Source organism: Haliotis rufescens, unplaced genomic scaffold (assembly GCF_023055435.1).
Source record: "Haliotis rufescens isolate VD_foot unplaced genomic scaffold, xgHalRufe1.0.p SCAF_143, whole genome shotgun sequence".
In the NCBI taxonomy this organism is placed as follows: domain Eukaryota; kingdom Metazoa; phylum Mollusca; class Gastropoda; order Lepetellida; family Haliotidae; genus Haliotis; species Haliotis rufescens.
The window spans coordinates 300,310-315,849 of NW_025963828.1; the positions used below are offsets into that span (position 1 = coordinate 300,310).

Here is a 15,540-nt window from a genome sequence, read left to right on the forward strand (position 1 = left end):
GCAATTTACTCATACTCAGTAAGCTTTACTATTTCTGTCAGTGAATTCCGAGTGGGAATCTGTGAAGCGACAAGTCAAAATCAAAATCTTTTGAAGGGAGCAGCACAGAGATGCGGTTATGGCAGCTAGACGTGATTAATATAAATGGGCATGTATGCTTCATCAAGGGAGCGACCCTTGAAGATTCCGGGGTAGAATAGGTCTTCAGCAACCCATGCTTGCCGTAAAAGGTGACTATGCTTGTCGTAAAAGGCGACTAACGGGATCGGGTGGACAGGCTCGCTGACTTGGTTGATGTCATCGATCCCAATTGCGTTGATCGATGCTCATGATATCAATCACCTGATTGTCTGGTCCGGACTCGATTATTTACAGACTGCCGTCATATAGCTGGACTATTGCTGAGTGCGGCGTTAAACAACAAACCAACCAACCAAATCATCAAGGGAGCGAACAAAACGGGATCGTGTCAGAATGGCCTAAAAAGGTACAGTCAAAACGGCTACAACCCACAGTCGTTTTGTAGCCCAAACAGAAAAAACATAACGGTCACAGCCAAAAAGTCAAAATGGTCATGGTAATAAAAAATGTTTTAGTTAATCTCATCAATTTACTTTTATCTCTGTTTGTACTAACCAGTGTACCAATCTGTTGTGAAAAAAACATGAATAAACTTTGATCCTAATGAGGAAACGTTTCATTGTTGTTTGTATTTCAAATCAACCCAGTTGTAAATGTCTCTGTCTTGTCCTATCTGTCCCGCAGAACCTTTGGATCCAGCCATGGCATGGGTCACGTGCCATGTCTTACGTCATTTGCGTTACGTCATCTAGAAACATGCTCAGAGGTTTCTTATATTCGTGTGGTGACCTCTATTAATGATTATTGGGAGTTGAACACTACTTAATTCATTGTCGCTTGCCTTGTTTGTTTATAAACTTTATCTTATCCTATTATCCGGTGAAAGGTGATTACACACATTCTATAACCTGTTCACTGTTCTCTGCTTGGTCTCGGGTAATCAGTATACCACCAATATATAACCTGTCATACTTTAACATATCTTAAATACCGTATCCGACGTACGTAATAAGCGCCCCGCTCTAATAAGCTCCCACAGCGATTTCTACTTTGGCTAGTGAACAATCCCAATAAGCACCCCTTTCGATTGATTAATGTACACAAGACTTATTTATCCCTTTATAATACGCAGTCGTGTGTTATATATACCATTAATAACGGGCAATTAAATTCTGGAAAAATATAACTGTCGTGTATAATACGCAGAGACTTTTCTTTTGTAATATTTCAGGCTGTCAGCATAAACCACGAAAGTTACGATCTTTCAACTCTGTTTTTTTTTCACCAGAATTATATTCTACGAAGAGCCCCCTATATCTAATTTGAGAGCGCCCTGGGAGCTTATCATTCATTCTCAGCTAAATGGTAAATTACACAATTGTGCTGTCCCCTGCGGAAAACCTGGTTAATATCTTAGCTGAAAATATATTTTCTGTTACAAATCATATAATGCAAGCTGAACGGCTAAATGAATACACATGTTGATGTACTTCGTTCAGTTTGTATCTTCACCAGTCTATAGTACTAGTGTTGCTTATAAAGTCGTCCCCAGCCTTGTCCCCGTGCTCAGTGTGTGACTTTTCCACTGAATAATTAAATATTCTGCACATTTTTACTGCATTTTACTCTTTTTTTTCATGCGTAATGATCATATATCAGCATTACCAGCAGTTTTCAAGCAATGGTTCTGATAAAATATCTTTGGCTAGCAATATTCTACTGTCCCCGATTTTACCATCAGATACGTTGGTCACTTTTGTGTGAAGAAGTCACACACCAACTAAACAAACATTATAACACAATGTGTCAGATATGATTTGTTCAAGCATAGTCTTAACACTTTTTATCATCAATTTCTTAAAAAAACTTAAAGAAAAATCATGAATCACAAAATCACAAAATTATACCAGCTGGGTACGATACTTTTCATCAGATACGTTAGCATGATTTATTGCCGCACACGCCTGATAAACTACAATATATGATGTTGTGTTTGTTACTTTCATAAAACAACGTGTCACCTATGAGAAATGTCCATCCCAAACCTTGACATGAGTATACTTTCGAAATTTCTGACCAATTCGCAAAGTTGTCATCAGATACAATTTTGTCAGATACGTTAGATAACACCAGCGACATCGGAAGATGGTCATCGAACTTCAGTAATCTCGATAAGTTGAATCTTATCAATGCACATGCGCGCCGTGCCACCTCTCTACTTCCGATTTTCAGCCAAGAACGTCCTGCAACCTGGTTTCGGTTCTCAACAATCCATCACAAATTGGTAAGTAATCTTTGCCATCTTAGTAAATGGGTCATCTGAATTGAAAGCCACCCCATAGGTGATAATTATTTGATAAAATAGATTCTGTTCATTAGGATGGAAAAAATGAATCCCTTACTGTATATTAGCAATTCCCAAAGAGCATGTTTTCCAACCTAACGTATCTGATGCCAACCTAACGTAGTTTACGAATGTAATTTAATGATTAGATATGTTTCTGAAGTGAAGACCACAACATTCTACTGATGTTTTCTGTCGGTATGCATTTCATTGATAGGAAAAGTACTATATTTTACTCAAGCTCCTGTCTAAACACCTAAATACCAACTAACGTATGTGATGATTTTTATAACGTATCTGATGAAATTAGCATATTTCACAAAGAATAAAGTATGAACATTTTTAAAGGGTGGCTATTTCATAGTGCAAACATCTCTTTCACTTCGACGACTGTTTCAGCATGTTTTTGTCTATGCTTGATTTTAGAAAATGGCGAAAACAGACGCAGAAAACCAAAAGGTGTATCGGGAAAGAAAGAAACGAAATGACAGTCAATATCTAGCCAAAGAACGTGCTCGAGTCAAAGGGTACAGAATACCAATTGATCAAATGCAAACAAAGAAAAAAAAGGCAGTTCGTGAAAGGAATAAACTCTATAGTAAAGCATACCGGGATCGAAAGAAAACACACAAACAAGCACAAGGTGCCAGCATAGTTGAGGTCACAGATGTGGTCGTTGATGCAGAAACTGACCAGGTCGACACAGTATCAAGCAGTACTGATGCATCTCGGCAGTCAAGGTCACGCCCAGGTCCTTTCTTGGTCAAAATGACTTTTCCAAATAAACAGAGAAAACCAAAACGCTTGTGTGCACTGAAAAGAGCAAATACAAAAGTAAAAGAGTTGACTGAACAACTCTCTAGCTACAAAAAGAAGCAACAGAAATGGAAGAAACGATATCAGAGGATGAAGGGGAAGTATGGGACATCCAAACAGACTAGCCGCAACAATACTGAAAATAGCTCGGATCAGACGACAGGCAGTCTTCAACAACAGTCTGAAGCAACACCTTCAACAAAAACCAGACATGATCTCCGGGAAAACGGTGTGAGTCCCAGTCACTTGCCAGCCACTGTTGTTAGACAATTAACAATGGCTAATGTACTTTTTGGAGAAATTAAAGAAAGTGTCGCAGCCAACAAAAAGCAAAGCAAAATGAATGTGATGACATCTCTTGTTGGAGGGAAAGTACTTAAGAAGTACAGATGTGTGTCGGGTTTGAACAAGGCTACAGGTTTATCTCGGACCACCTCTAAGGTAATAGAGATTCGAGGAAGAGCCCGTCTCACTCTCGTAAGAGAGCAGATTAAGAGACTAATTGTCTCATTCATGGAGAGAGATGATATCAGCGTATGTATGCCAGGCAAAGCAGATTCCAAGAGCCTAAATGGTGTCAAACATCAAACAAGAATAATGAATGATTATCTGTCTGAGGTGTATGCTAAGTTCAAGATTGAAAACCAGAATATGAAACTGTCTTTTGCATCATTCTGTAGGCTACGGCCCAGATACATCTTGCTCACATCACACATTTCAAGAAACACTTGCTTATGCAACAAACATCAGAATATGGCCATGAAACTCAAATGTCTGAGAAGTGTTGGATTACAGTTCCAAAATCACCGGATATGGCGTATGACAGTGTATCCGTGGACGCAATGGATCAGATGCTGGAAACTATTCAGGATGACGTTGAATATGATGAGTGGAGGCGTGTGGATGTTGAGGGGAAAAAGAAAATGAAGGTGGTGAAGATAATAAAGAATGCCACTGACTTCAAGAATTATATGCTACTTGAATTTGCTGAGTTCCGTGACCACGTTGGAAGAGTAAAGTCGCAATATGCAGCTATCCATGAGTTGAAGGATACACTCCCAGATGGCCATATCATCATACAGATGGACTTTGCTGAGAACTTTACATGTTCCAGCATGGATGAAATCCAAAGTGCATACTGGAACCCAACAAATGTCACGCTTCACCCTGTAGTGGTATACTACAAGTTGGACAAACTGGTACACAAAAACTTTATCTATGTGTCTGACGTCAATCAGCACAACTCGACTGCGGTACTTACAATCCTAAAACGGATGTTACCTGAACTGAAAACAACTTTCCCTGATGCAACGCATGTTCACTATTGGACTGATAGCCCGTCATCACAGTACCGAAATCGGTACATGTTTGATGTCATTCTGAAGCATAAGGAGCTGTTTGGGCTTGAGGCACGTTGGAACTATTTTGAGTGTGGACACGGGAAAGGTCCATGTGATGGACTAGGAGGTGCATGTAAACGCCAGGCATCTGATGCAGTAAAACAAGGCAAAGCGACAATTCAAGATGCCCACGATTTTTATGAGTGGGCGAGACACAATCAAAAATCAATCCAATACAGATTCTACTCTATTGCTGAAGTAGAGAAGGCTGCACAGGACATAGCTACCTCTAACGCAAAGGTTGTACATGGCACAATGAAGTTGCACGCAGTCATGCAGCAGAATGGGGTTCTTTTTTCAAGAACTGTATCATGCTACTGTACAGGTTGTCTGAGCGGCAATGACTTATGTGTTGGTTGGCGCCGTCACCATGTTGACCAAACCATATCCCAGGAAACGCATGTACTGCAGCCCACACAGGCTTCTGTATCCCCTGTACCTGCTGCACCACATGTACCTGCTGTCCCAGTTGTTGGCAGATTTCTGGCTGCCATATATGATGGTAACTGGTTCATCGGGAAGGTTCTCGAAGTTGACATAGATGATGGCGATACCAAAATAACTTTCATGGAGAAAACACAAGACAAAGGCAAGACCTACAAGTGGCCATCTCGTCCTGATGAAATTTGGATAGAATTTGACGATGTGCTCTGCTTTATTGATGAACCGGTCGCTATTGGCAAAACAAGGCGCCAGTACAACGTAGCTGCACGTGACGTCGCCCGTATTGAGAAGGCATTCAAATGAACATTCACTTTGTATTTTTTACGAATTGCCAAGATTTCAACCACAATGCCTCAAAAAGCATCAGATACGTTATGTTAGAGTTTGTGCTAAATGTCATATGGAGAAAATATAAACCTCATCTTTCATATAAATGTTTAAACTTCAGACGTTTTTAAGCCAAAGATCGGCCACTTGTGAACTTGTGTTGTTGATTCAGGTTGACATCAGATACGTCAGTTTTTGCAGTTGAAGATTATTGCTGTGTTCTCAGTAGACTAATTCTTGAAGGCCAGGGACTTGGCATGTAGTTTGTTCGATATTTGTACCAATGTTTGTTATCAAGTTATTTTTGCAAAATGAACAAACTTTCATAGCCAACACGTGTCTGTTATTATTTGCTAATATCTGTAGAAAATGTGTTTCTTGAACAGGTGTCCGCGACACTTTCCTATTTGGAGACAAATGATCCTTAGGCAATGACTTCGTTTGAAAATGATATAATATGTGGTCCTATGCAAATGACAATAGCACTTTTTGCAAGTTAATTAATGCTGTGCAATATATTTTGATTGCAATGATAACATGCAGTCTAACGTATCTGACTACAGGACATTTGACATATGTTATTTCCGTTATCATTAAAAACAACTCTGATGTCATTTGGGTCCCCCAATGATTGATTCTGAAAGCCTGAATACTGTTTTTACTGAAAATAAGTTAAGTTTTTCAATATCAAGAAATATATTTTTTAACATTTGATATGTGAAATAGACCATTTAGCTGAGAATCAGTGTTATTACGTCGAATACTGTAAGCCATTTTTCAGTTTTCCCGTTTAGAGTTATCTGCCCCTGCAAAGGTACGTCCCTCTGGACGGACTAATTTCGCGAAACTGGAAAATGGCGTTTTGTAGCCGATCCTGGGTCTCTAATTAAATTTTCCCCTTGGCATTTCGTTTTTGAATCCGGACACGGAGGGTCCACAGTCCACACCTAAACTGATAAGTGTTTTTCATCAACATATTTGTTTCTCTGCTCAGTGTCAGGGTCGTGCCAGAAGCGATGCCTCCAGGCGTACACCCCGTCTCTCATCTGCCAGTGCAACGCCGAATGCAACCAGCACGGCAACTGTTGCCCTGACTTCCACCTGGCATGTGAGGGTAAGGTTTGTGTTGGGGTCAGGAGTCCGTTACTTAAACACCGCTTTGGACAGTTCCCATGTAATATCACGCCGTGTCAGCTTAATATGGGAGGAAAGCCCGGAGTGACGCAGGTGTCAAGAGGTTTACCACTTTGGTGAAACCCACGAGCACGGGTATGGTGCTGACAAACCTAGAAATATAATCGGGGCGAACCGGGATTCGAACCCACGATCATGGTGTGGTTCCCAAGGGATGCAACTCTGCACAGCAAATTTCGGCATTTCCGGCAAACAGTGAAATGTCACTTCTTTATGGAATGAATCAATAAAATTTGATTCGGTAGCAAAACTGGCATACAAAAATGTTTAATATGAAGGCATCGAGCGATACCTAGTCCTGCACCAGGATCGTGGAATATATTTATTTTATGAAAAAAATAATAATCTAGAAATGCATACAAAAGCAAGTCTAGCCAGCTCAAACTAGCTCTGAAATCAGCATAGGGAATTTATTTAGAGTCAAGAAGGATATTGTGTAATATAAGATTTCAGAGACTAAATGTTAGTCTAACCTATACCCAAAGACGCGATTCGAAGACCTTAACACGTCACAGTGGAATCGCCATTGTGCACACGACACTAGTTTTATCACATCTTGATTGAACGTGCCTCGTAAAACCATTCGTGACCCACTCGTGTTATTCAGGGATAAGCCTTCTTGCAGGTTACGGAAAGGGGCGAGTGGTGATGAATGTCGTAAAACAAGGACTTGTGGGTCGACATCCTCATGACACTATAGAGCACATTAATTTAAGTCTCGTTTATCGATAAAGCAGCGCTTTGAATGAACGCTCCATGGTTACCGTTATCATAAACAATTGGGTGCTGCAAGATATCTTTATTATAAAGGGGGCGGTCGTGTAGCCTAGTGTTCGCTTTGAGTTTTAGAAGCCTCGTTCTAAATTGTTCAGTTTAATTGATCTTTTTGACCGTAAAGTTGTCACAAACGAGAACGAATTTGACCTTTTCAGTTGAGTTTGCTTGTTATTTTTAAACATACGCGAGAATAGAAACAACCAGTATTCATTTACAAATACCACAGTCAGTATTTTTTAGGTAGTCATGTGGTCGCTCGCTGTCCGGTGACCTCCAACTAATAGAGTGAGTGAGTATGGTTTTACGCCGCTTTTAGCAATATTCCAGCAATATCACGGCGGGGGACACCAGAAATGGGCTTCACACATTGTACCCATGTCGGGTATCGAACCCGGGTCTTCGGCGTGACGAGCGAACGCTTCAACCACTAGGCTACCCGACCGCCCTCCAACTGTTAGAACTAGCTAAGATCGACACTGCAACTTACGCGATACGGTGCACATTTCTTTGCACTAACTTGTCCTCACGATCACGACAAACTTTATGATAGCTTTATGACTAGCTCGATTATTTGGGTATGCTAGTAATAGTATGCTATATTTGCAAGTAATCGGACTGACATATTCCTATTCGGCTTCGGTCATGAAGTTAGTGAACGTGGTGTTTTCAATTTCTGGAAAATAATTACTCGTGTTGATATTTCTGAAAGAACAATGGTTGTTTTTTCTCGGGTACTATTTAAACATTATAACAAGACATTAATTAAACACTTACCTCTATATATTCGAGGAAATCAGTATTCCGATGATCGAGCTTGTGCTTGTGTCGCGTCGTCTGCTCGTCGAGAGGCGAAAAAACCCGCAGCGCCCTCTATGAGAGACTTTCAATTAAGAGTAGCGCCCATTTGAAATAATTTCCGAAATGCTACCTGACGTGGTAACAACGTTGGGCCAACGTATGAAATCCGACCGCGACACTGCCAACGTCTGAATGCTATCTGGGTAATAACTCCTATGACAGTTCCTCATACTTTTTGTTATGTATTATTATTATTATCAATGTCTCTGTTTATATTATTTAATACGATCATTATCATCATCATTATTGCTATGCAGGTGGCGACAAGTCATGTGTCAGCCGGTGTCTGTCTAACTATGACCCCAGCGCCACGTGTCAGTGTAACACCGCCTGCTCCAGCCACTCCAACTGCTGCAGCGACTTCTCCACGGCGTGCGGAGGTAGACCACGAGACAGACTCTTAGGAGGCTAACAAAAATAAGAAATTGTTTCTCGGGTATTGGCGTGTCACCTTATTGCCCCCCCCCCCCCCCCCCCCCCCCCCAAATAAAAAAATAATAATAATAAATTAAATTAAATTAAATTAAATTAAATTAAAAAAAAATTAAAGAAAATAAATTTAAAAAAAATAGAATTACTAAATGAAGCACTGTGATCCATGCTGGAAACTGACATTTCATCAAAGAGCTGAGTTCATTGTGTGCCCAGCTGTGATTTTAGGTGTGCTTGGTGTAGTGAAAAGTGTTCGTCCCTCATAACTTTTGAGAAGTATGTGACCGAGAAACATTTATTTTATCATGTGGCCTCATCAAGAGCTGGAAAAAGAAACGATATATTGCTAATGTCTTTTTAGATAACCACTTTGGGTAAGTTATACGGTATGGTCCACTTGACGTGACTCCTTTGAAGATCTGGTTAAAATTGGTCTTCACCAACCAATGCTTGTCTCCCCCGGTGAAGGTCCGGGTCAAAATAGGTCTTCACCAACCCTTGATTAAGATGGACTAAAACAAGTTCTGGTCGGCTCTGAATTTTAATTATACTATGTGTCCAGAGCTCCAGATAAGCTTTTGGTGTTGTGGGTATTTTACCCATGCAATTTAAAATCATTGGATAATGGATATCAGTAATTCTATCTGGGTATTCAAATTTCTGTTACCCACTAGTTTTTTTACACATGTGGGTATTTAAGTTAAATATTTAAAAACACTATTCATCTAGGCCCTGCAAACTGGTGTCGTGTGGGTTCGAGAGCTTTATAGGACTCAAAAATTCCGCGATACTTCCACAAGAAAGTGTGATGGCAAATGATCATGATGTAACTGTCATCGTGGAGTTTGGCAAGGTTGACGGAATGCCCGTTTATAATTTCAAAATAAGTTGCTGATTTGCTAATCGAATACGCAGGGTTACTTCACAATATTTTGATGATACCCCCAAGTTTTATTTTTGTAGCGTATCTGTAATGTTCGTTGCGTATATGATGCGCTTGGATTTTATTTTACTGCGTATTTCTGCATTTCTGATGCGTATTTCACGCAGATACGCAGCTTATCTGGAGCTCTGCAGTGTCTGAATGGGTATCCATGTTAAACTGCGGCATGGGGTTAGCACTATAAAACCGGCATCAGTCGGGCCTAGTACAAGTAGCCACACACACACGTGCATACAAAAGTCTTGAACGTGACATTAAGCTCATTTCACTTCACCCACCTCTATTCGATAATTAAAACCATGTTCAAATCGGCGTTAAACCCAACTCACCCACTTAGCCGTTCTTAGTAAGTATTGCGGAGCATTGTCACTTGTGTATGGTCTTGATGTCATTGAGAATCAACATCCCTTGGGCGATCAAATTCAAAGTTTTAATGTATTTTACAAAATATTGCACCATGGATAATTATGCAATCTAAAACCATGAAGGTGGCAGCTCGACATCCCACACCTCCATCACCCAGGCTACCCTGGCGGACAGACTGTGGACTATGGACCCAGACAAGTTCGACACCCAAGACGTCCATCTCAACCTCGGCGGTCACACCTACGCAGGCAACACCCAAGACAGATCCCCGTTACCGTGAGTGGACAAAACTATAGAACCAGATTACCATCTATCGTTCATCAGGCTCTGTAAAATCTCGATTATTTGACGTTTTCCAAAAGTCATATTATGTAAATTTTCTTTATACCTTAAACCCGATATTTCGGATAAGCATTTAATGTGGGCGATGGTGGTTGAAAAATCATTAATTACGCGGATTCATACAGTTTGCACATCGGTTTTTCGATTCATACCACAATGAACCGAAAAAAATACACAGTCAATCCTTAATTAAATGTGGTGATGATGGCTTTTAGAGATATCCCTATGGTCGTTTGAACAACCGAAAGTGTCATATCTGACTAAGTGAGTGAGTGAGTGAGTGAGTATGGTTTTACGCCGCTTTTAGCAATATTCCAGCAATATCACGGCGGGGGACACCAGAAATGGGCTTCACACATTGTACCCATGTCGGGAATCGAACCCGGGTCTTCGGCGTGACGAGCGAACGCTTTAACCACTAGGCTACCCTACCGCCCCATATCTGACTAAGGGTATTGTGACATGTCCGCTAAGAACGTGGAAATATCAACTTCAATTTGTATTAAAGTTTCCAAAATGAAATGATTTATGGATAAGGTAACCCCCGTATGTTATAACTTACCAATGTGACATGATGTGTGTGTGTGTTGTTCATATGTGTTTATTTGCCATCACCTCTTGATTAACATTAATTCCCTTAAAGTTCAATTATTCATTCTGCGGAATTTCACAAACTCGGACATTGCTAAGTTTGTTTATAAGACATAAGACTGTTACGTTACATGAAGACAAGACATATCTTGAAAATCAATTCTTCCAGCTGATTTTATGGCCGATCGTTCACTTCCAGGTTGTTCACCAGTGTGAACTCCAACCTGCTGGCTCGGCCGATTTACACGACTCTGTTCTCCCTGTACAACAACTACCAGCCCCAGTTGGGTGTGTCAGATCCTCTGGATGGGTCGGACAAGGTGGAGATCGGTCACTTTCTGGATGTCGTCATGGCCTCTCCGGTGATAAAGGAGACGCACACGTACCTCGTGGACCACGGCAAGTTGAATTCATTAAACCACCATGGATGTTCCCATTTCCACAGTTGTGTTTGTTTGTTTGTTTGTTGTTTCACGCTACACACAGCAATGTTCCAACTATATGACAGCGGTCTGTAAATAATCTAGTCTGGACCAGACAATCCAGTGATTGACACCATGAGCATGATGAGCATCGATCCACGCAATTTGGATACGATGACATGCATCAACCAAGTCAGCGAGCCTGACCACCCGATCCCGTAAGTCGCCTCTTACGACAAGCATAGTCGCCTGACGGCAAGCATGGGTTGCTGAAGACCTGTTCTATCCCGGCCCATTCCTAACATAAACCTGTAGCAACCGCGCTGTGTATGTGTGTGTTGGGAGGAGGGCTTCATTAGGTGAAGAGTGGGGAGGGCGTTATCCTGGTGGATATCCAACAAACGATGAATTCCACTCGCACAGCTTTCCATAGTTGACATCATGCGCATCGATCAACCAGTCAACCAAGTCACATAACCTTACTACCTCCATTCAGTCGCCTCTTACGAGAAACATAGTATCTACGGTCTTACCCGCAATCCCCACGGGCGATGCTAGCTGTCATTAATAGATTCTATCCCATATGCAGTTATTGCTTGTTAATAATGCCCTATCTTTATTCCAGGGCTATATACTGGTGACATGGCAGCCTTCAGGAAGAAGATATTTTCACTGTGGTTCGAACCCTATTCGAGGTCTAAAGGAAAACCCCGCGACAGCAGCGCCTTTGAACACGTCTTTGTAGGAGAATATAAGGGCACGAAAACCGAGGGGCTCCACAACTGGGTGCGCTTCTACTCAGAGGAGAAGGCTGGCCATATCAACTACCTCGGGTACAGCAAATATAGGGGGGTAAGTACCTCTGATGCATCGGTTGGCCGGTTCTTGTTTGGTTAGTGAATTAAGCTTAACGGGGACGGGGGCATTTTGGTCACATTTGTTATTGCTATGGTCATCCTAAAACGAAAAAATATTACTCCGTTGCAAGCGTCCCTTAGGCATGCCAGGGGATGGTTGGGTAGTCTGGTGGTTAAAGCGTTCGCTCATCACGCTGAACGTCCGGGTTCGGTTCCCACATGGGTACAATATGTGAAGCCCGTTTCTGGTTCCCCTGCCGTAATATTGCTGGAATATTGCTAATATTGCGTGAAACCATATTCACTTACTAAAGGTGCCAGAAACCTATGGTCGTGGGCCCCGGTTATGTTTCTAGGTTTGTCAGCACCATAACGCTGCTTGTGGGTTTCGACAAAATGGTAAATGTCTAAGACCTGCATCACTTCGGGTGTCTTCCTATAGGAAGCTGACACGCGGTGTTATAACTGACGTATTGTTCAAAGCCGTGTTAAACCCACTCACTCACAGTGATGGATCGAGAGACAGATTTGATTCAACACCAGCTCAGACATAAACACTTTTAAGATATACATGTAATTCATATAAACATTAATCTAGCTGTCAGTGAGTGAGTTGGGTTTAACGCCGCTTTTAACAGTATTCCAGTTATATCGCGGCGTGTCAGCTTAATGTGGGAGGAAAGCCCGAAGTGATGCAGGTTTCAGACGTTTACCACTTCGGTGAAACCCACGAGCACGGGTATGGTGCTGACAAACCTAGAAACATAATCGGGGCGAACCGGGATTCGAAACCACAATCATAAGTTTCTGGCGCGCCCAAGGGACGTAACTCTGCACAGCGAATCGCGGCGCCTTAGACTACTGGTAATCTAGCTGTGGAATACGATAACCCGAGAGCCTCCACTCACTCACTCTATCCCTCACTCTATCACTCACTCATCCCATTGATTATGCCTTTGCAGCAACAAATGGTAAAATTCCCATTCACCTGGAACGGCCACTACAAAGACACCAACTCCTTCATCGTCGGCTCCAGTCCGGCGTTCGACATGGCTCTGGGCACCGTGTGCTACCTCACCAAACCCAATTCGGAGTGTGACTTCAGTCTCAATGGCAATCAGTTCAGGATAAAACAGTGGGACGCCTCTAACGCAGCTGGTCCCCAACTCGCAACGGCGTACGTCGTCTTCTAGAATATACGTCACTGGTTATGCCAGGACAGCCATCCCTTTCAAGGCGTTTTTCAATTATTTTATTCATCGCTACTCCGACCTAACTATTCACAGATGTAAAAAGAAAATCCTCTGTTAAATAAATTCAGTGTTGAAAAAAAAATTCAATATAGTTTTTAATTTTTAATTTTAATTTCGATCGTGGAACGTGTTTTTGGAAAAGGAGAATGTGTAAACCATTAATTGAAATAATGGCCAACCTTTACTCGTACTGGGTAAATAATACGATCTACTTGTGAGTGAGTATGGTTTTACCCCGCTTTTGGCAATATCACGACGGGGGACACCAGAAATGCTTCACACATTGTACTTATTCTAGGAAGACATCAGTCATGTAAATATCCATACACGTTAATGTGGGGAAAACCTGAAGTGATGCAGGTCTAAGACTTTTATCACTTTGGTGAGACAATTGTGCATGGGTATGGTGCTTACAAACCTTGAGAGAACCGGGATTCGAACCTACGGTCATAGGTCTATTATTCTTGATTAATCTTCAGACAGTACAAAGACAGTATTTTCGCTGCTTATATATAATTGGTACAACATAACAAAAGTCATTAACACACAATGCCATTTAGAAAGTGGTCAAATGTAACAGATGTTATATTTGGGATAACACTTTCTCAGTAAAGTACAGATTCTCGTACTTTTGGGGGTTGAGTATCGTCCGGGATTCGAATCCACACTGCCAGAGTGGGGCACCTAGTTGCCATCACACAAAGCCAGCGATCTAACCCACTCAGCCACCGAGGCTTTCACAAAAATGAAAGTCCGACAACTGGTAGTCTAGATCACGTACTTTGTGTACCCCTCTGACAAGTGTAAAGTGGCACAGCTCCCATGGCCGAAAGCTATGAACACACAGTGCCATTTAGGAAGTGGTGAAATGTTACAGACCGGATTCAACCCCCAATAGTACGAGAATCTGTACTTTACTGCGAAAGTGTTATCCGAAATATACCATCTGTTATAACAAAAGTCATCTTGTCGGTGCTTGGAGAGGAGACAGTGCTTGTCGTAAGAGGCGACTAACGGGATTCGGTGGTCAGGCTCGCTGACTTAGTTGATGCATGTCACAGTATTCCAATTACGTAGAGCGATACTCATCATGTCAATCACTGGATTGTCTGGTCCAGACTCGATTATTTACCAAAATCCGTCATGTAGCTGGAATATTGGCGAATGCTGCGTGATACAACAAACAAACAAACAATGCAGAGGAAGGTCGCCCTGATGCTAAAACAGTTATGTAAACTGTATTTTATCTCAAACAATGCATAATACGTCCACTTTCTTGAACAGGGGGAAACAGATGTCATATATTGTGTTACTGATCATACAATCGAGCTGTTGGATTGGCAGGTTGCCGTCCTGTTAAAACACATTCCGAAAACGACCGACGAGGTCCGTTGATTCGTTCATTTCAGATCGTTTTCGTGAAATAGGTGAATTATTGAATTGTTGAATAGTTTCTCATATTGCGTTAGACGTACCTGAGCATCAGCTTAAATTTCATGAAATGAAGAAGTCCTGGGTCACATATGTAGCTTACATATTAACTTCCAGAACCCACAGCTCGTAAGTCGTTCGAGGTGGGTACAAGAACGTTCAGCGCATAAGCCCCCGAATACTTGTATACTCATATACTTTTCACATATTTTGAAGACGCACAGTGGTTTAAAGGCAGCCTCTAGTGCCCCGTGGTACACACTGAACAGCCTGGGTCCCCTTCCACCAAGTAATCCTAGCGCTACGACTGTCGTAAGTCTGTATTGAAGCATGGGAGTTACGATCGTCTCAGCGCTACGACTGTCGTAAGTCTATGTTGCCATATGGGAGTTACGATCGTCTCAGTGCTACGACTGTCGTAAGTCTATGTTGCAATATGGGAGTTACGATCGTCTCAGTGCTACGACTGTCGTAAGTCTATGTTGCAATATGGGAGTTACGATCGCCTCAGTGCTACGACTGTCGTAAGTCTATGTTGCAATATGGGAGTTACGATCGTCTCATGGCTACGTTAGCTTTGTGGAACCGGGCCCTATACAGGAGGTGCAAGTTCGGTCGCAAGAAAATGAAAATGTATAACGTTAACGCAAGAAAATAACCAG

General features: G+C 41.8%; 1 protein-coding gene across 1 annotated transcript in view; it reads left to right on the forward strand.

Annotated features, from left to right (window-relative positions):
* Positions 1-13,421, forward strand: part of LOC124130896 (uridylate-specific endoribonuclease-like) — a 34,377-nt gene extending 20,956 nt beyond the window's left edge. Inside the window, exons 2-7 of the mRNA XM_046493953.2 lie at positions 6,407-6,526; positions 8,499-8,621; positions 10,105-10,258; positions 11,115-11,314; positions 11,963-12,189; positions 13,157-13,421. Coding sequence (XP_046349909.2) covers positions 6,407-6,526; positions 8,499-8,621; positions 10,105-10,258; positions 11,115-11,314; positions 11,963-12,189; positions 13,157-13,387 — 1,055 coding nt within the window. The 3' untranslated portion in view covers positions 13,388-13,421. The remainder of the gene's footprint in view (positions 1-6,406; positions 6,527-8,498; positions 8,622-10,104; positions 10,259-11,114; positions 11,315-11,962; positions 12,190-13,156) is intronic.
* Positions 13,422-15,540: the final 2,119 nt, after the last annotated feature.